The sequence below is a fragment of the Paramormyrops kingsleyae genome, chromosome 5 (genome assembly GCF_048594095.1).
Source record: "Paramormyrops kingsleyae isolate MSU_618 chromosome 5, PKINGS_0.4, whole genome shotgun sequence".
In the NCBI taxonomy this organism is placed as follows: domain Eukaryota; kingdom Metazoa; phylum Chordata; class Actinopteri; order Osteoglossiformes; family Mormyridae; genus Paramormyrops; species Paramormyrops kingsleyae.
The window spans coordinates 16,566,367-16,592,428 of NC_132801.1; the positions used below are offsets into that span (position 1 = coordinate 16,566,367).

Consider the following 26,062-nt stretch of genomic DNA (forward strand, 5'->3'; position numbering starts at 1 on the left):
TTTGCCGGGAGCTGGGAGGGAGCAAAAACGTGGACTGTCTGTGGGTCCCCAAGGATCGGGTTGGGAAACACCTTCACAAGCAGCGTCTTGCTAACAAGGTGAGTTTAATGGCAGATTGTGGGAAGGGATATTGAAGATAATAAATACATAATGCATCAGTATAGATAAAACTTAAAATCATTCTCCGGAGCTTTCAAGCAGTGTGATCCAGCGGGAAAAAAGTAAATAAAAACAAGAAACCGTAATCACACATGAAAGAGTGACACCATCATCTGTAAAGCTGTATATCTGATGAAAAGTGAATATATGGCAATTTGTTTAAAGACTGCATATACGTATGTGCATGTATGTATATCTCTCTCTCTCTCTCTCTCTCACACACACACACACTACTTTATAAACTACTCAATTTATTAGGTACTTTATTAGCTAGTACTGGGTAGAACCCACTTTTGCCTTCAAGAGTTGCGTTATGCACTCTGCAGATAAGCTGTTCTTCACAGCAGTGTTATACTGAGCTGTTATTTTTGCACTCATGGCCTTCCTGTTAGCTTGAACATGTCTGGTGAATCTCCTCTGACCTCTCTCATTAACAAGGTGTTTTCAGCCACAGAACCGCCCCTGACTGTATGTTTTTTTGTTGTTGTTGTTTATTGCATAAACTCTAGACACTGCAGTGCATGAAAATCCCAGGAGTGTGGCTGTTTTTGAGATGCTGGAACCACCACATCTGGCATCAACTATTACACCGCGTTCAGAATCGCTTAGATCAAACATCTTAGCAGTTCTGATAATTAGTCGTACAGATAGCGAACCCCTTGACCCCACCTACATGCTGTGTGTATTCAGCAGCGGCCACATGAATGGCTTTTCGGAGGAGCAGGCTGTTAACACTAATGAGCGAGTGTGCCTAATGCGCTGGCCGCTGCAGCATTCCTGAGGGGCGGGTGGATCGGACGGCACGGACAGCGGCGGTCACCTGACTCACCTTCCCGGTGCGGCCACGGGAGGATTGCACCGTTATTATTTTCCTCACAAACAAGCTGGAAACGCCCCCCTGGGTCGAACGATTTTAAACAACGAGTTCTTAACAGGGGAAGGCACTTGTTAAAAGCATAACGGGCGTAAAAGCTGAAGTGAAATTCTAAACATTTAACTCACACAGGTGTCTAAAGCGGGTAAACAACCCCATAACATCGCATACTCGTTTCATTAGGGGATCCCAGCAGCTGGAGAGATACCTGCTCCTCTGTTTAAACGAACTTTGCGGAAAACGTTTTTTATTAGCTTTAGTGCTAACAATGCTGGTGGGGCTTAAGCTCCTGTTAAAGGTGGAAGTCACAGATAGGAATTATCTCATTAAATATTTAATTTAGGAATTTCTCAAGTGAGTTTTACCTCCTTAAATCTTTAATGACGATTAAACCCTCCTAACAAAGACTAATCGACGCCCCTTAAGATAATAATCCGAGAGTAAAGGAAGCGTAATTGAGTCAGCTGAGTACAGGATAGGCAACATAGCACGCGGGGGTTCGCGCGGATAGGAACCAAGCAGCATGGTGCTACATGGCGCCATTACAGCCGACCCTTCTGCATCGCGACTTTCCTAACCGCGATTTCGATATATCACGGAGTCGGCATACATAGCTGTCAAGTCTCCCGTTTTGGCCGGGAAACTACCGTATTTTACCCCTCTTTCCCGCCGTCCTCCCGTACTAGTATTTTCCCGTAAATCTCCCGTATTATAATATCATTTTAAAAAATTCCTCTGCCTCTCCAAAATGAACTGCCAGTAGCCTCGCGAGAACTGCCACCTGCAGTAGTCTGCAGGTCATTTACAACATTAACAAAGTCATAAATGCGGAGGTTAAAATGGCAATGCTGTGTGCGGAAAAACGTAACTTTCACCTTCTGTGACGACTTCAAGGATACAAAGTCTGCAACAAATCTGTATAATAAGTCATTAGTGAATGCCAGAGAGCCTCATGAGTGAACATGATAAATTAAAAGATAATGTGTAATGAAAATAAAATGTAAATGACAAGTGGTTATTTTAGATTTCTTGTACACCTGTCTTAAAATGTAAGGGATACTGGAGCTTGCTGGTTGGGGTGGTGGGGTGGCTCGCGGTGGGTGCCGGAAAATTTCCCTTATTTTCAAATCCAGAACTTGACAGGTATGGTCGGCATATGAAATTAAAATGGAATTTTGGGGAAGTTTTGAAAAAGGAGTTACTAAACTTCGTGTGTCTTCTGTGGCTAAGTGCACAAAATACACGTACAGTGCTGGTTTGCAGGACGCCAAGTGTATTTACAGTACGGCAGCCTCTCGCGCTGAGAAGTGATATCCCTCATGCTACGTTCACACTGCGAGCGGCGAGAGCGTCAAAGCGACCGGAAGTCATTCATTCTCTATGGGAGGGAGCGTCGGGAGGCGTCGAGGAGCGGCGCGGCGCGGCGCGTCGCGATCTGAGCGGCGGGAGCGTCAGACAGAAGTTGAATCCAGTCAACTTTATGGTAATGAGCTGTGACGCGGTTGGGCGGCAACCAATGGGAATGTAGAGATGCTCCGCTAAAGAGAGCGCCGCAGAACATAAGCGTGTAAACTTTTGTTCCGACCCAACCGTTCCTAGGCACAATGGAGGAGAGACTTATTATTGCTGTGGCCGGGTACCCAGTTATATATGATGTGTCTCTGTTTGCATACAGGGACATAAATAAAAAAATGAGGCATGGACTAGAGTGTCCGAAACAATCGGTGTTCCAGGTGAGATGGTGAAGTGCATAATATATTTTTTTGTGAAAAAGGAAGGAGATCAGTAGTAATTTTGGCGCCATAGCAGAGAAAACAGTGCAAATTGTCCGTAATGTTAAACCTATTTATAGCATTAGTGTTTGTCAAAACATAATTATGTGTTTTAGTAGAACTGTCGTGAAACATTTTAAGTACTATTTATGTTAACTAAAGAAACAAAGCACAAGCAACTACTTGGCGATCATCCATTGTGATCCAAGGTAAATTTAAAAAGAAGCGCTACACTATTTATAGGTAACACTTTCCCTCCAGAACGCTTGATTTTAAGCGGAAATGCAAATAACTGGCTCACAACAATATTTATTTGACAAATTATGTCCTATCAGGAGTCGGTGCAAAGATATAAGCTACACGTTTCTCACAAGTTCAAGTTCTCAGAGCCTGGCATTCAGAGCGGCCTTGTCCCCGCCCACTCTATGACGTCAGAGAGCGTCTCCGGCGTTGGCTAGCGTCGCGTTCAGGGCGGCGGGAGCGACGGCTGGCGTCTTTGACGCTCGCGGTGTGAACGTAGCATCAGTCCCTCAGTTAGAAGCGCCCGCTTCCCTCGCCAACTGGACAAAAAAAATTACGCGGTTTTTCCAGATTGCAGGGGGCTGTTACTGTAACCCCCGCGATGTGGAAGGATCGACTAAACATGTGAGCAGGGCCCAGGGGTAGGCTATCACAGGAGTGCATTTTATGAGGGAATGGGGAAAAATTCATATTCAATTTCTATCACTGTGCGTTTATAAAAGAGTTTTTTTTTCATTATAGTGAAATTACTAGTACACAGCAAACTCAAAGACCTAGACGGTTTTAAATCTAAATGAAGACCGCTGTTTGTGTGCTCCTTATTGACGCTGTCACAGATGTAGAATAATACCATATGGGATGCAAAGGCTCGGTCATTAGGTATTCCAGACGGGACACGGCGCGCATGCTTACCGGTGGCAAGTGCGGCCGCTTTAAACGGCACGGGGGCTAAGTGAGGGTGACACGTCTCGAGATGGAAATCCTGTCATTTATTTACGTCCCCTGGTAATGTGACGGCCCGTGTATGTTAATATTCCGGCATTGCTGCTCAGACGCGAGCGACATGGGCTAATGGTCCTATAACACGATAATTTGCTGTGGTTAATCACACCGGCTGTTGGTTTTTCTGGCACTGTGTGGTGGAGAGCGTACCGGTTACCGGTACGAGTGTACAGGTTTAGGGCGGAAATGGACCGAGCACACGTTCATACAGCGATGTGCAACAACAGTCAAAACATCAAACATTACTGCAGATATGTGACGTGCATATGCACACCCATATTATATCTCCATGATGGAGTGCTGCCTTCAAAACAACGACTGCACATATGGGGAAAACTAGAATGAATACTCAACCATACATTTTACAGTTGAGATTAAGCATTATTTTAAAAAATAAGTACGGCCGGAAAGCAAGTTATAGTTTATGTTTTGAAATTGAAATAGTTCACACACGCGTGTCACGTGCATACTACGCCTTCACGTGCCAGCAGGTGTTAGATTGCACCCCTGCACGTTGCTCGTACACATTAGATGAATCGGTACGCAGAATTGTGAACCTTTCATCATAAACACAAATAAAACGGGGGCAAAACAGGAAAGAATATATCCAGAGGAGAAAGAACATTTTTTGTCGTTTTTATCAAGCGAAGATGAATTGGAAAATCGTCAGGGTAAAACGGTGTAAAAATGAATCTAATGTGCGGCCGCGATATGCTTCCTTGTTGCATCCCCCCCCCCGCAGCGATTCCCATCTGGGTGTCAGCGAAACACTCCGCAAATATTTGTGCCATTTTACGATGCACTTTTACGCACCACAATTAAGCACGACGCCCCCCGCCGCTAAAATCACAATCTCCAGCGGCGTACACACTGGAGAAAAAAAATCATCCAGTTAAACGGCACACGTGTCAGGGAACACTTAAAGTCGAAAGCTATTAGCTGACGCCCAGAAGTAGCTATTGACTGGCGTACTCTGCACTTTGCCTTTAAATACATTTCCACCATCAGCTTTTTAATTCCGGACCCGGGCAGGTAAGAGCAGAGCAGAAACGAAGCTGCACCGTATCACTCTGGAGGTAGGAGTTAGCGGAGTAAATAAACAAAGGGGAATGCATGCAGCGAACGTATAATTGCAAGATTTAAAATGTAGGGAGCCGACGTGTGGTACGCGTGGAGCCGGGCTGGAGGATATATCTCCCGAGCGAGGCGAGGCTGTGCGAGTCGATTGTATTTCGAGTAGTGCTTGTCATTTGCGGAAATATAATGCAGCGTGATTTAGAATGCGCGCTGCCGGTGACAGTCGTGAATATTGCGAGCCACCCATACGGGCCGATTTATGGAGCGGGTTCAGATCTGCTTCAGAAGGCTGCAGCCATCCCCCCCACTGTGTTTCACATAATGTTGGGGGAGAGAAGCCTGTCGGTACGTCATGCTGGAAGCATTGGATTACCCACTGTACTGTAAAGGCTACTTCTTCCAGCGAGGCAGTATAGAAACCGCCAAGTTCAGTACTGTTCTCCAATGCGTACTTTCGGCGAGGAATCGCTTATTTTCTGCGTTCCTTAATTGTATTTAAGTCACCTTAAATTAGGAAAATGATAAACCATTTCCTCTTCCTGTCTTCTTATTTGTAACGGTACTGCTGATAGCCTTATCGTTAACTTGTTCATGACATCTCATGGGAGAAAACATTTTATACTCTGCATCAAGTAGTTTTGTACCAATATTATTCTCCTGGGACAGTATGAACTGAGCTTTGGAGCCTGGGAATGAATTCTTACTACAGTCTTGCAGTAACATGCAGTAACACATGCAATCCTACAGGCACACTTGCACTCACACACAGAGTCCTACCGGCACACATCACAATCTGACGCACACTCACACACATGCACTCACACATGCAATCCTGCAGGCGCACATGCACTCACATACGCAATCCTACAGGCGCACATGCACTCACATATGCAATCCTACAGGCACACATGCACTCACACATGCAATCCTGCAGGCGCACATGCACTCACATACGCAATCCTACAGGCACACATGCACTCACATACGCAATCCTACAGGCACACATGCACTCACATACGCAATCCTACAGGCACACATGCACTCACATACGCAATCCTACAGGCACACATGCACTCACATGCAATCCTACAGGCGCACATGCACTCACATGCAATCCTACAGGCGCACATGCACTCACATACGCAATCCTACAGGCACACATGCACTCACATACGCAATCCTACAGGCACACATGCACTCACATGCAATCCTACAGGCACACATGCACTCACATGCAATCCTACAGGCACACATGCACTCACATACGCAATCCTACAGGCACACATGCACTCACATACGCAATCCTACAGGCACACATGCACTCACATACGCAATCCTACAGGCACACATGCACTCACATACGCAATCCTACAGGCACACATGCACTCACATACGCAATCCTACAGGCACACATGCACTCACATACGCAATCCTACAGGCACACATGCACTCACATACGCAATCCTACAGGCACACATGCACTCACATACGCAATCCTACAGGCACACATGCACGCACGCAGGGCCTAGAGAAGAGCTGACGTCAACATTTTTCTCCATTTCACAGAAGTAGCAGTGCTGGTGTCAACATGATAAATGAGGGAGCGCGGGGGAAAGTGTGCACACTTACAGTACAGAGCAGGAGAGATGGATCTCCACCAGTCCCAGTACCTTACATAGCCTGTAAATACTGGTACGGAAAACACCGGAATAATGAGCTTTAACAAGATTCCCAGATCGGCATCCGTGCCTGTGATGGAAACATGCAAAATACGACGGGGGACGTGTCACAGATCAGCTGTCAAACCACCCCTCTCTAAGAGCAGTGAGGACTCTGGGTGTCAGCGGTCTCCATTTCCAGCCGCTCTCGGCGACTCTAATGTCCAAACGGGGAAGTCCATAATCTAGTTCTGAAGGCGAGGTGTTTATCGAAATCCTGGACAGAGATAAATCTCCAACCCCTCCCAACATACTGTATCTAACCATTATCTTTTTGCTTTGAACAACATAATGCAAATCCAAAAACATGGACATTCATTTTCTTGTAAATTTTTTTTTTTTTACTACAGAGTCAAGATAGAGCTATATAAATCACCTGGAATTCCACTAATCAGAAAAATATAATTCCACCTTAATCTCCCGATAACGCACATACGTGGTGTACAGGGGGACTAAGCAATCAGGGAAACAGAGGCAGTGAAAGTGTGGTATGTTTTCTGTGAAAACCACATCAATCAAAATGTCCCTGTTGCTACCTTAGAATCACCTTCAGATTAAACGCTGGATAAATTAACTTGTGCGTAGTAGGGATGCCTAGTGCTGGCTGCTGAACCACCCTTTGCTGCCGTTTTCAAATGACAGATAAAATGTAAAATGACACCGGTACCTGCTGGCAGTCTTCACACACTGGGCTGAGCAGCCAGGGATAACTGTAACGGTACCTTTTTAATTCTCTGCCTGTTTTACAAACCCTGCTAAACTGGCATCAGATCCACTATTTTTTTTTCTCCTTATTTGCTGCTTCTACTAATGATGGGCTGGGTTACGATTCCCAGTGGTAACTTTAGGGAACCCGCAGCATGACGTTCTGGACATTACAACTGTACAGACCTATTGGGCCAACGGTAAGACATGTTCCCCTGTCTCCCTTATGGTGTCATTTGTGCATCGGTCATTACACAGGTGAGGACAGATTAACAGCCAGGCCCGGGTGCCGATGGAAAAACCCGGAATGGCTGAAAGTCTCGGTAAGTGGCAAAAAGTGAGGAGGGGGGAGAAAGACATGAATGTCAGCTGCATGCATAGAGGAGCTCGATCCTACGAGCCCCCCAGGAGCCAAGGCACCATACATTACAAGTGATGGAAAAACTGGATGCATCCAGTCCATTTCCCGCCTTCTGTCAAGGCTACGCTGGTGGCAACATTTTGGGAATTTTATGGCACAGGCTCACTGGACACCGGTCAGAATGAGGATGGCCTCTGAGGCAGTAGTGTGCAGTGTGTAAATTTCAGTGCCATTGGTAGGGCTGCAAGTAGACGGGGAGTGAGGAAGATAAAGGCACGTTACCAACTCCTGGATGCCCACTTTCAGGCAGCTGAAGCCGTAGCTTGGTTTAGAAAACTTTAGCGTTCCTCACCGGTGCCAGGGCTGGCTCTCCTCCGCCATCACACTCACTGGGTACCGTCCTCAATGGTGGTCCTCTAAACTCACAACCTGATGATCTTTTATGAAATGGGTCAGAACTGTTTCCCAAGGAGCAGAACACGGAAAAGGTTGTCATGCAGAATAGGAAAAGAAGCGTGCCAGAAAGCGTGTGAAACTGCTGGACACTGGTGCACTGCAAGCCATCATGATAATCCGGAGGGGACCCGGAAAGAGATTTAATCAAAAAACATCTCCTGTAACCGCAGAGACGGAGGGCATATAAACCTAAGTGCAACTTAAACATCTGAAAACCCACAAAAGCAGAGCAGGCGCTAGCAAATGGTGCTATTCGTCACGGTTTATCAGAACTAGGAAGTGGGTCTGTATTTGCCTTCAGACGCAAATTCCGACTCATCTGTCACAGACTTGTATAAGAGGAGATTCCCTTTCACCTGTTAAGGGCAGGCTTCCCATGCTCTGCTGTTTACCACGCATAAGCAGTCCTGATTAAAAATGTATATAAAAAATGTATATAGTGACAGGATCCTTAAAATCAGACTGAACCAAAATGAAATGAGCAGTTGCCAAAAGGGAACGGACAGCCATGAAGGATCACACTTTGAAATTCGTGATCATTCCACAGGTTCCTGACTTCATCCAGACACCAAGAAGAGTACAGGCTCAGACCCAATGGACTGAGCCTGATTGGGGTGTGTTCAGGCGTTTCAGTCGAGCTGGACAGTAGACCACACCCAGGTCTGTTTTTTAATTTGACGATTCTTCTTAGGAGGAAATTTCTAAGAGTGGGAATACATCACATCCTTTTATGTCCGTCATTGGTCTCCCTCTTCCTGGTACAGGCAGCTGTCTCAGTGTTAAATGTGGTGGACTACGGGGATCTTTCTCCAGAGGTCATACTGCAGCTTTACAGCCAGGCTCCATCCAGAAGGTGAACATCCAGTTGGAGTGGCATCCTTAACATCGAGCTGTGTTCAGACGAGAGCCTGGGCTTATGAGTGATGCTGCACTGCCTCTCCTGTCACCATTACAGTCGCATTCAGCTGGCCGCAAATGTATCTGAGGCACTATGAGCAGCAACAGATTAACCAGAAATGACTCGCATGAATCACTCACCCCGATTGCAAAACACATCTCATAATAGTTCCAGTGTGGATTATTTCCTCACCTTATAAATACATCCTCTGAAGTAAACATGAAAATGTGCATTTTTGTGTCATAAACCCCATGACAGCTCAGGAAATGCAAAGAATGTTATGTAAAAAAAAAAATTCAGTTGCATGATGCATGGAGTTCTGATACCATGTCAGGTACATTTTTATCTCGTTTTCTTGTATATTTGCCAGCTGTTTCCTAAGGCACAAAGGGACATGACATAAGGTTGACGCGATACACATAAACTGTAGTCTGGAGCTACAACGCTATTTGAAGCACTTAAAGTTCGATAATTGATAATTGGTGGTTGGGCTTCAAAGAACTTTTTTTTTTTTGCAAGCCTTCAATCATCAGACTTTTCAATTAAAGTCTTGTCACTGCAATTTCAATTTAAATCCTACAAATCTGCCTGGGGGGGCATAATGAATGTCAATACAAGGGAAAAATGGGAATGGGTGTTAGGAAAAAGGAATTGTGTGAAGCCATTTCGAATGTGTTTTAGCTAGCAATAGCTGGCAATATCGATCGCAGCGGGAATAGGCCAAGGGCAAGCCAACTGTGGCATGCATTCCAAGGACATCCCTACGCTGGGGTCACGTCTTCTGCCAGTTAGTCAACTTTGGTAGCATTATTGTGGAAACAAGGCCCACCTTACGCAGTAAATAAATGCGGCTGGAATTATAGAAAGAGTATCCTTGAAAAACATGGACTCAAGGACATGCAACAGGCAAGGGCAAATTGTGCTTACTGTAGACAACAACCAACAGATAATGACAGCTGTGAAGGCTCCACACAGACTCTCAAATAAGTTCTAGAGTAAGAAGTGGGTCAGATGTTATCTAATTATTATGAAATGTCATGCTACTTGATGACAGGAATCCTACATGCTCCACAAAGACCCGTAGACCACCCTAACTCACAAAACAAAATTTGGGTGATTTGGGGAAAACAATGAGAATTAACACCTAATTCTGGGAGTCATAAGCTTTGAAGATTAATGAAATCTGTGCTCTCTTTAGACTACATGTCCAGAGGGAGTCCTCCGGAGTCCACGCCCAGTCTGCTTGGGTTCCGTCTAGTAGCGGAGCACAGCCCACTTCATAATTGCCATGATTTAGATGCTAGACAAACACACCCAAACAGGAGAGGGATATTGCGTGCACACTTCCACATGAGTAATTGGGTTGAGATTGATCGCTTTCCCAGCAATTAGATTTTCATTGATGAAAAAGTAAAAGCTGCACACGTGAAAACCAAGAGGGTCAGTAGTCATCCAAGATGATTTGCACATTTATTAAACTGCAAGCAATCTGACCCCACCCAACAGTGACACCAGCCCTCTACCACCAGCAGCACTCCACCCACCTTCCACACCCCATCCTTCCAGACGACAAGCAATTCACCCGTGATGAAGTATGTCTCCATGTCAGATAATACATCTGTCTCCGTTTTCGATATCACCTCCTTTTCTGCCAACTTGGCTGCTTTTTGAAATTGTGTAGTATTGACTGTTTCAGGGTCTGACCAAGCGTGCCCAATGTAACATATTTGAGGTAATGATATCCCAACCACTCGTGTTGTGATGGCTGGGCTGGGCCTGGAGTCTGGCCAGGGCTTGTAACCATTAGTCTACTAAGAGGCCCTGGATGTTCCTGACCTTGCTCCATCATGGTAAGTGTCTTGGTGTCCGTTCAGCAAACTCTCAGCTCTCTGGTCTGTTCACCCCTTTTCCACTAGGGCCAGGGTGTGCCTTAAACGTGCACACTCACTCAGCACCATATTTAACTTTCCACTGGCTCCCAAGTTAGACGAGAATGATCCGAATTCCTCAGCACCGATGCAAACAAGTCTCTTCATGAGTTATCGAGACTCAATATCTGCACTTTGGAAAAATGGAAAATCGAATAAATACATGAAAGAAACAAGAGAAAACAAATAAAAATTAGCACAGCATTGCATGTCATTAATATTAAGCAGAGAGCCATTCTGAGAGGTTCCCCAAGGAAATCCACTGGAGAATTTGACTAATGCCTCTCTCAGCATGAACAATGGAGACAAATGTTACTTCAAATCAGAAATACTTAAATCCAGCTTTCGATGACTTGAGGCAAATATCATTAATCAATCAGACCCCACTCTGCCTGGCGCGTGTGCTCCGAACCAGATGATCGCCGTCCCAAACTCAATCCATCAAGTGCACTATGTGATGGAAGCCAGAGCCAGGGTTCAAAGACCACGTGTAGGGTCCCCGCTAACTGGAAGAGTAATTACACGCGTGACGGTGACTGAAGTCCTCGACGGCACCTTGCTGAACCCTTCCTTTACTCAGCAAAGTTTTGGCCTGTTTCCGCTGGGACGATTCGGATTATGAGGGCGGAACAAAACAGACGAGCGTTCGGTGGATTGTTAAGACCCAGGCTGTGGGGTGAAGCCTTCCATCGCTGCTTTGCTTTATCTGCTGTCAAACCTCTTTCTCCATCAACCACAAGCTGGATTATTGTGTCACTCAACTAGTGTAACAAAAAATCCTTTCATCCGCCTATCCTTCTTCTGTACTGCTGATCCGGCACAGGACTGTCCCCATGTATCTAATACACCTCCATCCATTTTCCATAACCATTGCCAAATATCCTTTCACATGTCTTAAATAAGACAGGACCAGAACAGGTATTCAACAATACTGCATGTAAATAAAAGAATAAAAAAAAAAAAAACTGGTAAAACCACTTAGAATAAATCTGCCTGTTGGCAGTTCTACACTGGTGATTCTACAGTATTTGTATCAGTATCACAGTAATCTCCCAGGTTCCACGTGAGGAGGCAAGCTAAGAGTTCCTGGAGGATTCCGGCTGTGCATGGAGAGAAGGACTGGGTGAAGAGTGTACCTTCCCCAGGGAATTCCAGACGAGCCTCCCTCTTTAGCAGCAGCTATACAGGCCTGTCACTGATAACTAGGCCCACATTCCTCCCAGAGCACCCAGATAAGAATCCATCTCCCTACTTTCTCAGCAACTTAGCCCTTTATCAAATAGTCACCTGTCTTCAAATTATCCTTTGACTCGCAATTTGCGGTCACTTAGCCACTGCTATTATCTTTAACACGATTGTGAATCAATACTATATTAAACTTCTGTAATGCGATGAAGAGAAAATCGTAACAAGCATTGATTTTACACGTGTGTCTATATATGTGTGCTTCTGTGTCTGAGTGTGTCTATATACTGTATATATTAATCAGCTTCTATTTGCTAGTAGAAAAGAGCTAGAGTTAGTGTGTGTTTTTGATATAGTACAGAAAAAACTACTGCTATTAATGCTTTTATTGCCTCTACTAATAGATAACAGAAGAAAAATCATGACCAAAACATCAGTAACTGTTTAAAAGTTTATGTGATCGATTACTCGACTTGTGATGCAGTATGGCTGCGCGGTGTTATGATAGACATTCCTTTCTTTGAAACCTGCCAGGGTCGTGGTCTCCCCTCACCCACTACACCACATACACAAAAAATGCACCTATAAAGAACTATATACGTCTGGGGAAAAGGAGCAGGAGTGCAGGCTGAATAATATATTGGGGTGAATCCACAGACCCTTGTTAGTGGACTGTGCTAGTGTCAGCAGGTGGGCTGCTGGCTGAGGCAGGCCCAGAGGATTCTGGGAAAGGGATTCTGCTGAGGAGGAGTCTGGCCTTTCTAAGTAAAGTGGTGCCCCCTCCCAGCCAAGCCCGAAGACATGGGCAAGAAGCACACTGACCTGCTCCAGGCTGGGGATCTTGGGACAGCACCCCTCTCCCCTCCCCCACACACACAAACACATAGGTTTGTAATTGTACCTTTGTGGGGACTCTCCATTCATTTTTATGGGGAAAACTCTAATCCCAACATGACGACCTTAAATCCTACCCAGCCCTAAGCTTAACCATAAGTAACCAAGCAAAATACGAGACTTTTTGGCATTTTTACTTTTTTGACTGCATTTACAGATCTTTGTGGGGACCTGAAAATTGGTCCCCACAACATAATATAAACCTAATCCACACATACACATTTATACACAAACACAATTACAATGGAAAGGCTGGAACGGGGTGTGTGTGTGGTTGTGTGTGTGTTTGGGGTCCAGCTTCCCGATACCACAGATGCCAAGCTGAGAGCGCGCTACTTCCGGGAGAGCGGGGGCTGCAGAAAGAGCAGCTCTCAACAGCTGTTTGCAAAGCGATCGAACAAACAGAGATGGCTTAGGATCTAGCCAGACACGCAACGCTTCTGCTCACTGACGGCCAGCATCCCTCAAAGCCGCGTGCAGACAGGGGACAGCTGGCAGGGTGAAGAGCGCGGGAAAAAAGGAACTCGCAGCTATTTGTAAATAATATTTAATTAATGAGCCAAGTGAATAATAGATGGCACGGGTGTAATTGCGGACGTTTTTATGATGGTGGGCCACGGAGTCGCAGGTCTCTCTTCTCCCCTTTTCAATTACGGTGGTGAAATGGGGAGCAGGAGGGAAAAAAAGGGAATGGGAGAAAGAAGGGGGGGGGAAAGGGGGCCTGGCGGAGGCTGAATTAAAGAGGCTTTTTGTCGCGTTTAATATCAATTCATTGGGCGGAGTGCTGACACAGCCGGCCAGGAGAGAGCAGGATTTATGGCTCCCTCTAATGGGCGTGCTCCGAATGAAAGGCAAGCCGTCAGCACAATCCCTTCTGTCTCCCTTTTAAAGATGCAGACACCCGCCTTGGACTCTCACATCCCCTCCTGCCGGACAGTAGGGGTTCGGGGCCCCTCGGAGGAATCCCTTCTGAAGGCCCCAGGATGGTAACCTCTGACCTGACCCCCAGCGCTGTGAGATGGGCATCCTGTGTGGCCTCAGCAGCCCAGAAACACAGAGACCCCAGTGATGTCCATCAGATCAGTGCTGGGGAGGCATGAGCTATTTCAGAAAAGGTGCAGGGGTATGACTTTGCTGGCAAATTCAATTAAAACCCCATTCTGACAGAAACGTGGAATATAGTCCCCAACCTCTCCCTCTAGTGGAAATGCTTGTTCATTTAAACTGTGGTATATTTTATTTATTTGAACATATAAATTTGAACAATTTGAATATAAGCCCTCGGGCATATATGTGTGCATAAATATATACAGACTCTTGCTCAAAGCTGTTACCACACAACAAATTATATACTTATAGATTGATTAAATGGAAATATAACACACACACACACAGGTTTGATTACAGGCCAGCATTATATCTTTGTGGGGATTCTAATCCCAACATGATGACCTTAACCCCTACCCAGCCCTAACCTTAATCATAAGTAGCCAAACAAAATATGAGATTTTTGGCATTTTTACTTTTTTGATTGCATTCATAGATCTTTGTGGGGATGTGAAAAGTGGTCCCCACAATGTAATATAAACTTAATCCACACATATACACACACACACTTAAAATGGAAAGGCTGGAACAGGGTGTTTATATTTGCTTTATAAATATTTTATTTTGATTATCTTTGTAGGGACCTGAAAAATGGTCCCCACAATGTCAAAACAACAGGTTTTTATTACATTGTGGTGGACATTTGGTCCCCCACAATGTAATATAAACCTAATGCACACACACACACACACACACACACATCTGTCGTGGTAACATCCTTTGGTCAGGCATCAGCATGGTCACTGTCACGCATTGACTTTTGCTCTCTAATCGATGCTAAAGCCCCCTTCAAGTTTGCTGCTCTCGCAGCCGCACCGTATAACCGCGTTCAGCGCTCCCCTGCAAGATGCATGGCTGACACGCCGGCGAGCGGGCAAGCCGATCGAGCGCTGAACCCAACAGTTCGATATGTTTTTATAGATCCGCTTTACCCGACCCACGGGGCCCGGGACACCTCCATCTGCCGTCGCCGTTATGGGAGCTCCGGCCAGAATCGCCGCTAAATTAAGCCTGTGTGTCCCACCATCACGATTCACTTCCAAATAAGACAGAAAAAGTGTTTTTGGCATATTTTTCATATTCAGCAGTCTACACACCGTCATACAATGGCATATCATCATTAAATGAGGGAGGGGGCCCAGCTAAGCCTTTTCACAGGCCGATTCAGGCACTCCGGCTGAAAGCTGCAGTCCTGGCAGTCAACCTCCTAAACGACTGCAATTGCAGGCATTGGTTTTTTGCAACAGCTTATTTGTTCCATTATGGGCAGCAGGGAGGGGCTTTCTAAGCATCTGAGAGCTCCTAGCCTGCAGCAAAAGCCCCTGATTAATAGACAGGACCGCTTGACGGAACTCTGCCAGGAAATCCCCAGCTTCTCACATACACGTGAGACGACGCACGCCTGCAAACACACCGCCCACTCCTGCCAACGCGCCGCACATGCCTGCAAACACACAGCCCATGGCCGCAAACGCGCCACACATGGCTGTATACACGCCACACATGCCTGCAAGCACACAGCCCATGGCCGCAAACGCGCCACACATGGCTGTATACATGCCACACATGCCTGCAAGCACACCTCCCACGCGTGAAAACGTACCCCAAACACTTGCTGACACACGTCTGCAAACACATCCCACTCATGAAAACCCACCACAAACACTTGCTGACACATGTCTGCAAACACATCACACACGCCTACACAGATACCGCACATGCCTGTTAACACTCATCTACAAACAAACACACTGCATACAGCTGCCAAGACCCGGTTGCAAACATCACACACGCCTACAAACACACCGCATACAGCTGCAAACACACGGTTGCAAACATACTGCACACGCCTTTCTCCAGTAAATGACATTCATTTTGTATGATGAAACATGGCCTATGTCCCCTACGCGGGGGCCACCAGGTGGCCTGCTTCCAGCACGTTAGCATTTCCATTGGGGACAGACTGTCAATATTGCCATTTAAGGACGGATGCACGCTAACTCATGCACAAATGCTAATTCGCCTCTCAGGGCTGCATTGCAATAAAGTCCTTTTTACGCTGGCCTCCAAAGCACTGTGGTCCTGATAGCTGCTTCAGATTCGACATCCCGGGCAGCCGAATGTTTCTCCAAGAGCTGCCCTGAGCAGAAAGCTCAGTCAGTCAGAGACACGACGGGCTCGTTGCTAATTATCCCACCCGCTTCTGAAAGGCCCAGAGCAATGGCAGGTTTTTATTTTTTATTTTTTGACAAATCGTTTATTCGAATCGATTTTGGCCGCAGCGTCGTCTTCAAAGTCAAGTCGGTAGTAATTAGCTCTAAACCAAAATACTACATAAAATATTCAACAATCACCGTAGCTCTCAAGCTGATTTAAATGTTTAATTAATTTTCAATTGAATTTCATTAACAAATGGAGAAATTTTCATGTGGCTGCAACTACAGAGTCTTTATCGGACACCAGTCAGAAATAAAAGGTGAGTGGGCAACATGATAAAGATTTTTCTCTTCAATGTATCGGACATTATTCTGACTTGTTGATTTCTTCGTAAATTAAAATGAGTAAATAAATGAAATGATCGCTTGTGACATACGCTTGCGTTTATTCCCTCGATCCACAATCGACACGTCTAATACCTTCACCTAGACATTTCAAACTGCTACGAGGCCAGGCTGGGCGAGCGATGGTTGCTGTGAAGTGGGCAGGCAGGGAGCACGACTGCGGGCCACCGGGTCAGCTGTCTGCAGGGCTGTTTGCATCCGAAAGCGTGCAAAAGTAAATGGCAAACGATCCTACGAAAAAAGCACGGCAGCACCTGAGCTGCAGCTTACAGACACATGGCTGAGCGCTGCAGAAGGATCGAATGAGGCCTCTAATGGGCGGCAGAACCAATTAAACATGGGAAGAACACCTGCTGCTGCGCTCGCAGTCCGATTTCCACATTTAGTGGGAAAAACTCCTCAGAATTACTGCCTCACACAATATATCAAAGGCACGTTCTGTCGCATTGTGACACACTATTGTGTAAGGTAGAATAGGCTTTCAGGTATTACATTATGTATGTATTATAAATATTTAATCCAATGATATGTGTGATTTGTTTTCAGAAAGGTGTTCTGTGTGTTATAATGTAGACATGTTGTACATATATTTGGAGATTATAAAACCAAGGTAAACCCATAATTACATCAGGTTTCTCATTCCTGGACCTACAGCAAGGAACATGACTGTCAGTTTTGCTTGCTTCTGTGTTTCCTGTGTTTGTCTGAAGGCAGCCCCGCCTGCACACCTGTGCCTCGCTCCCTGACGCGTCATCACGACTCCACGTGTTATGTACGTGCCGACCCGGGCGTCCGGCGGGGAAACGCGACTCTGGTGGCCGGCAAATACCTGCCTGAATCGCGGCCGCGTTCTTAAAAAATGGAAGCAATCCAGGACAGATCCAAGCGTGAGGACTCCGGCGGGCGCCTCGGGGAAGGCCGCAGGTCACCCAGAAACTACTGTAATCATGTGCCACTGCAAACACTGCAAAACAGTGTCACCATGGTAAGGCCTGCCATGCGACCCTGTGCGTGGAAGCATCTGCAGGCCAGCATTTCACAGGAGGCTGCCTTTCTTTAAAGCAGAGCTATGCAGGCTATGGGTCAATACGCTTAAAAATACATGGCTGTTTGAGCAGACCTGGTCTGGCCACATTGCTTTGTCATGCTGCGGGATCGTGCTCTTCGAAGCACACCTCGCGGTGGGCTTCCCAACAGTGCCCCTGCTCTTAGGGAACTGCAGGCCTGCTAGCTTGTCTTTTTGCAATGATTCTTACACAGGATTCATGAAAAATACCATGCTTGAAAATCCCACAGATGAAAGAATTATCTTTAAAAAGCCATAAGAACACTATAATATTGGCTGTGAATTCCTTGGCTCAATCGGCATGTTTGAACGAGTACCAGGCACCTAGTGTTTCGCTTCTTATCTTTTATTATAGAGTACTATTAGGTGACTTTTATAAATATTTTACACACATGTGCGCGGGCGGGTGGGCGGGCATACAGCTTGGAGAGCCCGGGGGAAGCCCCCTGGAGACAGGGGGGGCAGGCAGCTTAGCATGGGGCTGTGAGGTGACAGTGCTTCCCAGCGCTACCCCATGTCACCCCAGAAATGGAGTGAAGCTGCGAACAACAGTGATTGTGATTGTGTTGTGTGCATATGGCCCATGTCCCCATGTCCCCGTACAATATATAATTTTAATAGAAATTGTGAAATCTGTGTGGAAATCATGGCCACTTAAGGATAACCAGAGTTATTGAGCTTTAAAATAAATTACCGCTCCCTTATGGGTACTGAAAATGTGGAATGAAATGTTTACACAGCATCGCCACTAGGGGCAGTAGAGTCTCTAGTACTAAGCCGCTCTAACAACATTTTATTCTGTTTTTTTTTTTTTACATGAAACTTTATTAATTCCCATGGGGAAATTGTCTTTTTGCTTTGCCCCATCTTGTTCTCCGTACAGGTGAGAGCAAGCTTTGGGGTCACAGCCAAGGGGCAGGGCAGCCACCCCGTGGTGCCCAGGGGGCTGGGGATTAAGGGCCGCTCTCAAGGGTCCATGGACATGTGACTACTGTGCCAAGGCCGGGACTCAAAGTGGCGACCTTCTGATCACAGACAGAGGCTTAGCCTGCTGAGCCGCACACCACCCAAATAACAATAAACTGGGGATTAAGAAGCTTGCTCAAGAGCCCAGAGACATGTAGTTATTCTGCAGAGGTCAGGCTCAAACCAGCGACTTTCCGATCATGGGAACACAGGCTTAGCCCACTGAGCCACACACTGCCAACAAGATGTCTAACTAAGAAAAAAAGTCAATTACAAACATTTCAAATACTCACACAAAGAAAAGTGTAGGCATCCTTCATGAAATGCGGTGTCCATGAAGCAAACGTCACCAGAGGCCCGACTGAATCAGTGCCTCAATCAGGATTATTTAGGTGTTTTCCAGAGAAATTAAAATGATGGAAGTCCAATATGGCCCCACGCCATGGGGTTCTGGAGGCAAATTTCCTCCTTATGAGGTGATTGACCTTTGTCTTTAATTTTTCTAGCCGGCAGACCACCTACATAATTGTTGCTGATGAGTTTCGCTGCTTTTTTTCTGAATTGCTAACATGTCCTCAAATAGCAGCAAAAGGATCTGTATATTACAGACAGTTCCCAGGTTAAGAACAAGACCCACTCCTAAGTGTCTTTAAGTATAAAAAATACAGTAAATAAAATAATAATAATAACAACAACAATAGTAATTATAAAAGTTACTACAGACAGTACTGTACCTGGAGCCGCTGAAGCTGTGCAATGGTTTCACGAGTGTCACAAAGTAATGCCTGCCTTAGTTACCGTAATACAAAGCATTTTAGTATAACAGGCTTCACTCCAATCCGTTTGTCCATAAGTCGGGCGTTCTTAACCTGTGGGCTGCCTGTGCTTTGAAACGGTGTTTAGTATTTTTTAGATTAAATCACTGAGTCTGAGTCAATCACCGACCTTCAAAATTGGTTGAATGATGTTTGGAAACTAAGGGAAAGCGTTTCTGCCTTTTGGAGACATCTGGGCGTCCTGTAAGTGCCACGTAGGCTTGCTGACGGTGCGGTGATCACTCCGCCGATACCGTCTATAACCCCGGGTGGTACTGCATTGTCACGTCCTCCTGCAAAAGGCTGCATTCCCTAATTACCGCAGCAGAAATGGCCGGATGGCAGAGAAGATCTAAAATGTAAGCAGGGCGCAGACCCTCTGGAAGAAGAGCAGGAAAAAGGCAGACTCAATTTTTTTGTACAAAGCCGCAAAAGTGAAAAAGGAGGGAGAGAGAGATGTACGGAGGAAAAAAAAAAAAAAGAAAAAAAAACAGCAGTTGGTGGTGGAATGAAAACAGTTACAGGCCACTTGTGGTCTACGATCTCATCCCGAAAGGACTTCACAGAAATGTGTGTAATAGAAATCAGGAGGCTGATAAAGTAAATATGGTGATGCTGTGGGAAATCAGGAGATTATGGAAACCAGCATGTAAACAGTAAGCTTGCATTTCATTGCTCTAATACATCTAATGTACACATTCCATTGTTTTTTCCATTATGTTGTATTAGATTTATACAATTTAATACATTTTTTTGATGTATTGGCACATTGTTTAATATCCCTCTTAATTTTACCCAAACGCTACCACAATACTATAATACTTTTATTTTTGCAGCCTTTTCATAATGAAATGCACTGATTACCAATTTTAAATTACTTGCATTAAACATCACAAAAGCATGTGTAGCTTTTAATACAGGAGATTAGCAACAATAGTCTTTGCCTTTTGTTCTCCCCAGAAATGTCCATATGGTATATTAAAGAGATAATAAATCACGCTACCGACTACAGGGACTCAGTAGCGCCGCCCTGTCTGTTGCTGGTTCTTTACTGTACCAGGATGGGCCAGGAGCGCAAGTATTACGGTGTTTAAGTGTCTGGGCACTTAAACGTCACGCTACTTATTTCATAAGCTGCAAACGAGACGAGAGAGTCATCTCTCCATTGTTGACAGCCATGTGCAATTCATCCTCGGGCATATCCGGGTATCCGGGTAACTGCTAGACCAGCGGTGCGATGCCCTATTTAGCCTAACTTTGACCTGTAAGATACCTGTGCTCCTGAGCGCCTCCGAGTGGCTGGAGGTCCCGCCCCGGGCCTCTCAGGCCAGAAAGCGATGACAGAGACATCAGGGAGGCTCTGAGCCGTGGAGAACTTCGAGCTATCAGCTCTGATCTCCGTGTACGTTTGCAGACTGCCGGGCAATAAAAGGATAATTACGTGTACAAATCAAACGAATGAGCCCCGGCCATGTGCCGTGCTGACAAACATTATGATTTGCTTGCAACGGCATTACGCTGGCTATATAAGAAGGTTCCGGTAAAGTGCTGGCCTTTATGTTTACATGGCTGACTGAATGGCACGCAGCGGGCGTGCACCATAGGTCAGCTGCCTCTATGCGTTTCTGACAGGACACGTCCTGGCACGACTGATCGGGGGCAACCTCACCCTAGTAGCCTGAAAAGGTGAGCGCGTTATTGGGAGTTATTATTTCACTTGGGTTGTGTAACAGTAAGGGGAGGGGCGGGGATGTGGACAATCCGGGCCGGGGCGAAGTGAGGTGACGGGCCCATTCTCTCAGCAGTACCTAAGTACCGATAAAATTAAATGACCTTCTGCTTTGTCTCCTGGGCCTCAGGACAGGCAAGCGGACCTCGGTGCCCAATCCAGCCCCCCGCCGGTACCCTTCCCAAGTCCCATCGTCTGTTTTGTTTGCCAGTGTGTTTCCCTTCTGCTGAAGGCAAAGCGGCTGCCTTTCGTAGCCTAATTTAAGTCCCTCTTCCATCCTCCCATTCCTGTAGCATGCTTCTGCTAGCTGCCTCACACAAGGATGCAGAGGTGATGGTTTGTTTGCATTGACGGTAAAACGGAGTGTCGTCGAGCATCAAGGTCACTGATAACCGGCCCGGTGGGCCGTCAGGCCCGTGCGCGCTTTGTGGCTTTGAGGAAGAGCGCGTTGTTGTTCCAAGCGCACCTGACGCAGCACATCGATTGGTCTTTATCGACACTGCATTGTGCTGTCATTAGGGCTGTGATTTACGTTTCTGATCCGGACACCCCCGACCCCCAAATTACTAAAATATTAGCATTGTGTGACGGCCGCTGACTGATGCGAATACGCCGAGGGTAAACAAGCCGTTTTTCATCCCCTTGGTAAAAAAAAAAACAAAAAAAACAATGCAATCCTCATGAATCAGGCCTGGATGTGACTTTTTAGCAGGAGACAGTGTGTGTATTCAATATCCAACAGCGTGAACCTCCCATCTGACAGCCTCGGCTCCGTCTAAATGTCAAAACAGATGATGTCGGTGCGAATCACTCCTAACTACGGGGTTAATGAGGGAACACAGCTCCGCATGTCTGTATTTATGGCCACATAGGAGGAAGCTATTATCAAAGTGTGTCCGGCCTCGTGGCCGTTCATTATCCACTTTCATTTTTTAAGAGAGAGATTCTGTGACACTGTTTAATAAAAAAAAAAAAAAATAAAAAAAACCCTTACATTTTGTGTAAAAACACAGCACTGCGTGATATCAAGCTAAAGCAGAGGCCAGATTGAAAATCCATGTGATGAGCTAATCTTGATCTTGGAGCCCAGGTTTATACCTTTGTGTTTGTCCCAGCAGTCAAATACCCAACATCACCTTACACTGCCCCCCCAGCAATGCTTGCCACATAGAGTCAACTGGCTAACTGCGAACATCTCTAATTAACCAACTCTTCTAGTGTTGCTGCATGGTTCGTACCTACTGGCATTTCCCGAGACGGCTGAATGGCCTCGACGGCCCTCCAAGGCGCCCGCCCGCCCACATGAGTGATTGTGGTGTCTCACAGGCACAGACAGTGATGAAAAGGCTGATTTCCACCTTCCCACACAAAACGCTGCGGCGGTAATGGTGGACGCCGCACCCAGCGTACAAAACGGAGCGAGAGCCGAAGAATCGGGCGGGTTTACGCGAGTGCGCTTGCTCCTGGCACGGTAGGCAGCCCAGTCCGAATGCGACAGAATGAACGCAGCAGGCTCACAGACGTGCGAACCCCGTCTACACACACACTCACACCGCAGCGTCTAAATGGCGCACTGACCTGCCCAGCTGGGGGTCTCCATGTACAGACGAACGTGCTGACTGGGTTGACTCACTGCTGCCACAGGTGTTGCTGACCCCTGCAGGCGAGACAATGCAAAAGCATGTAGACACGGGAGAGGCAGGCTACAAGATGCTCATCATTTATACATGCACTTACACATCTTAATCTGATGTCGGTTTGTTTACAATGTGTGACAATGGAAAAACTGTAAAGAGTTAAGCCATATTAACAGCCGTTGAGGAAGTACAAAAATGAGAAAGATACCTGGATATATAGTAACACTTTACATTAATGCATCTTCATAATGCCTTTTATAATACATTCATAGAACATTCATAAGCAGCATGTAAGTATACCAAAACATCCTAGCATACCTTAACAGTTTTAATATGCATAAATATCAGACATTATATGATTATTTTAATTCAGACATTATTATTGTATAATCTTATATTTGTTGTTAATGTAAATTACAGCTGTTAAGATATGTTAGGATGTTAAGGTATACATACATGCTGCTTATGAACGTTCTATGAATGCATTATGAAGGTGCACTGAATGTTCTATGAATGCATTATGAAAGTGTAAAGCATTACCCAATATACAGTATTAAAAATGGCACTACAGGAATAATAGATATTTATAAAACAAACAAAAAAAAACACAAAATATTTCAGTCCAGTACTGGATTAGGGATTATATCCTAATTGATTATATCCTAATTATTCACAAACATTACATTATATAATAATAGTCACTAATGGTTAAGCATTCTCACAGTCCAGTACTGGATAAGTGATTAAAGGTGAACAGACAGGGGAATGATGGATGGGTGCTCAAACATCAAGGGCTTCAATACTTTATCGTTTATAATCTCAGGTGACCTGCTGTTTTTGCAGCAGGACCGATATCAGCAGTATAAACTCAGAACACAGGAAAGGAAATGCAACAGCAATGGCTTCAGCTTTCACCAGATCCTTTGGAAACAGGACAGTGATAGAGGGCCGGGCACATTAATTGCGGACACAGCACTCATTTTAAACAGTGAGAATGTCTCTAAAATAGCATTTCCATAGTCTCTTATGAGTTTTCAAGGAATCTTATGAGAGGAATAAGAATGGGAGGGAATGGCTGATTTTTTTTTTTTAGTTCACAGGTGACAGATAGAGGCTTAATTTACGATTGACGATTAATGAGAAACACACAGGTAGTGTGTTTGGGTATGTACAGTCAGCCCAGCATCACGGCACCTTTCATAACAAAGTTACGATTATGGCCTGATTTGGTCCGTACCAATGGAAACCAAATATAAACCCTGCGGGGGTGGGGTGGGGGGCAATCACACATGGTCCATAGCCAAATCTACGCCCTTGGGAGCAGGATGTCAAAAAGCATAAGCACAGAACGTTTATAGTTCCCATGCTGCTACTGTGTCCAACCTGAACGCGGCCCATGCCCATTCACATCGGTCCCCTTTCCCTCTCCCTCTCCCCACAGTGTTCGGGATTTCGGCGGGAGAGCGGACCACAGCGTGTCTAATCCCTCCCCCTGCTGACAGATACCCCAGCGATAGGCGTGTGTGGCTGCGTGGCTACGGCACGACGCGCTAATTCCACCGCCCCCGCCTCCGCCCCCCTGAATGGCTTACTTTGCCGTGTTTGCCTGGTGTAACTAATCATTTTCTAATCGACTCTTCAGGCGGTGGTGGGGGCGCTGAGGCGCGGCTGCCTGCGCCTGCACCCCGCATGCTCTCATTATGCAAATGGAGGCAGGCGCTCATGAAGACAGGCACAGGGGTCCTGAAGGGCTCCGATAAGCCTGGGACGACGACCAACCCACCCCCCCCCCCCCGCCCCCAAACCCGCTCGCAAAGCCTGTAGCCAAGCATGTACTAACGAAAGTGCTGAGCACGGACAGTGACGCTCCCCGCATGCTCGGTGACTTGAGGAACGGAAGGTGGGGGGGCTTTCATGGCCAATAAGACGATGCAGTAATATCTGAGTAGCTATTTTTCTAAACACCGAGGCCACAGCACTGCACAGGGGATGAAAAAAGCATGTCAAAGTGTCATTAGGGCCAATACACCTGCATGTCAGCCTCTCAGCCCCCGCCTGACTCCATTTGCAGGGTTTGTTGTGCATTTTTTTTTTGGGGGGGGGGGGGGTGTATTCTTCCCTCTGTGGGGAATGGGAAAGATTTTCGAAATAGGCATGAGATTCCAATTGGTTTAAAGTGGAGGAATCCAGGCAGCTTGGGTCATTCATTACACGCTGTGGTAAAAGCAAAGTTTCTTTGCGTTCTCTTGGTAAGGATGGAATCTAAAGATCCAGGGTGGGGAAAAACAAACAAATTGTGAAGCTTTTAGTTTACAAAGGCTATCGGCTGACACCCATGCGAAACCCCAGAGAATATGTGCGGTACACTAAGCAAACACTTCTTCCCACTTTTATTATCCTAATTACGAGCCCATTACGGCTGCGATGGCGGTTATCCTGATTAAAAATGCATCGCGGGCCGGCCGTTTGCACGGCGCCTGATGACACTGTTGCTTTAGACGCAGGGCGGGCACTGTTTAATGGTTAACATTAATGTGATCTATGGGCCTAATGCGTTTCCGGAAAAGGGCACGCGTCAGGAGGGCCACCGGCATCCCCTCTGATGGAGCGCCTACTACAGCCCGCAGGCCATCACCCCACCCGGCGTGGGGGACGGGGCAGTCGCTCGGACTGGCTGCACCCCTGGGGTCCAGGAATTAGCATCCCATGGCTTGGAAAATTTGAGTCCAGGGGAGTGCAGTGCCTCTTGGGCCTTGTGGGTGAGACTGCCCTTTAGGGTGCCTCGTAGAGTTAGAAGCTTCACAGGCTGTGGTGGCATCTGTATTTATGGATAAAGGGACAGCTGTGTATGGGCCGAGCGTGCAAGGTGTTCTTACAGGCCTTGCTTGCTGCTGTCCCCGTGTGGCAGCAAGGGTCCATGGCTGTGCAATTGGTAACACAGCAAATGCACACCAGGAGCAGACGGCACTGATCCACCCATTTGAGGTGTCCCCCGAGTTGGCGCTGGCCCAGGACCTCCCCCATCCCAGAGAGACCTCTTTGATTCACTCCCCCGGAAATGACCCCCTCTCCTCACTACCCCCCCCCCCCCCCCCCCACCCTGGTCCCTCTAGACCCGACTCACCTCTTTG

The 26,062-nt window shown here is 46.3% G+C and overlaps 1 protein-coding gene across 6 annotated transcripts in view; it reads right to left on the reverse strand.

The window, feature by feature from the left end:
• rbfox3a (RNA binding fox-1 homolog 3a) overlaps positions 1-26,062 on the reverse strand; it is a 423,712-nt gene that overhangs the window by 171,373 nt on the left and 226,277 nt on the right. For all 6 annotated transcript variants that reach the window (XM_072712252.1, XM_023822692.2, XM_023822691.2 and 3 more), the window contains one exon: positions 22,873-22,951. In XM_072712252.1, the coding sequence (XP_072568353.1) occupies positions 22,873-22,951 (79 nt within the window). The remainder of the gene's footprint in view (positions 1-22,872; positions 22,952-26,062) is intronic.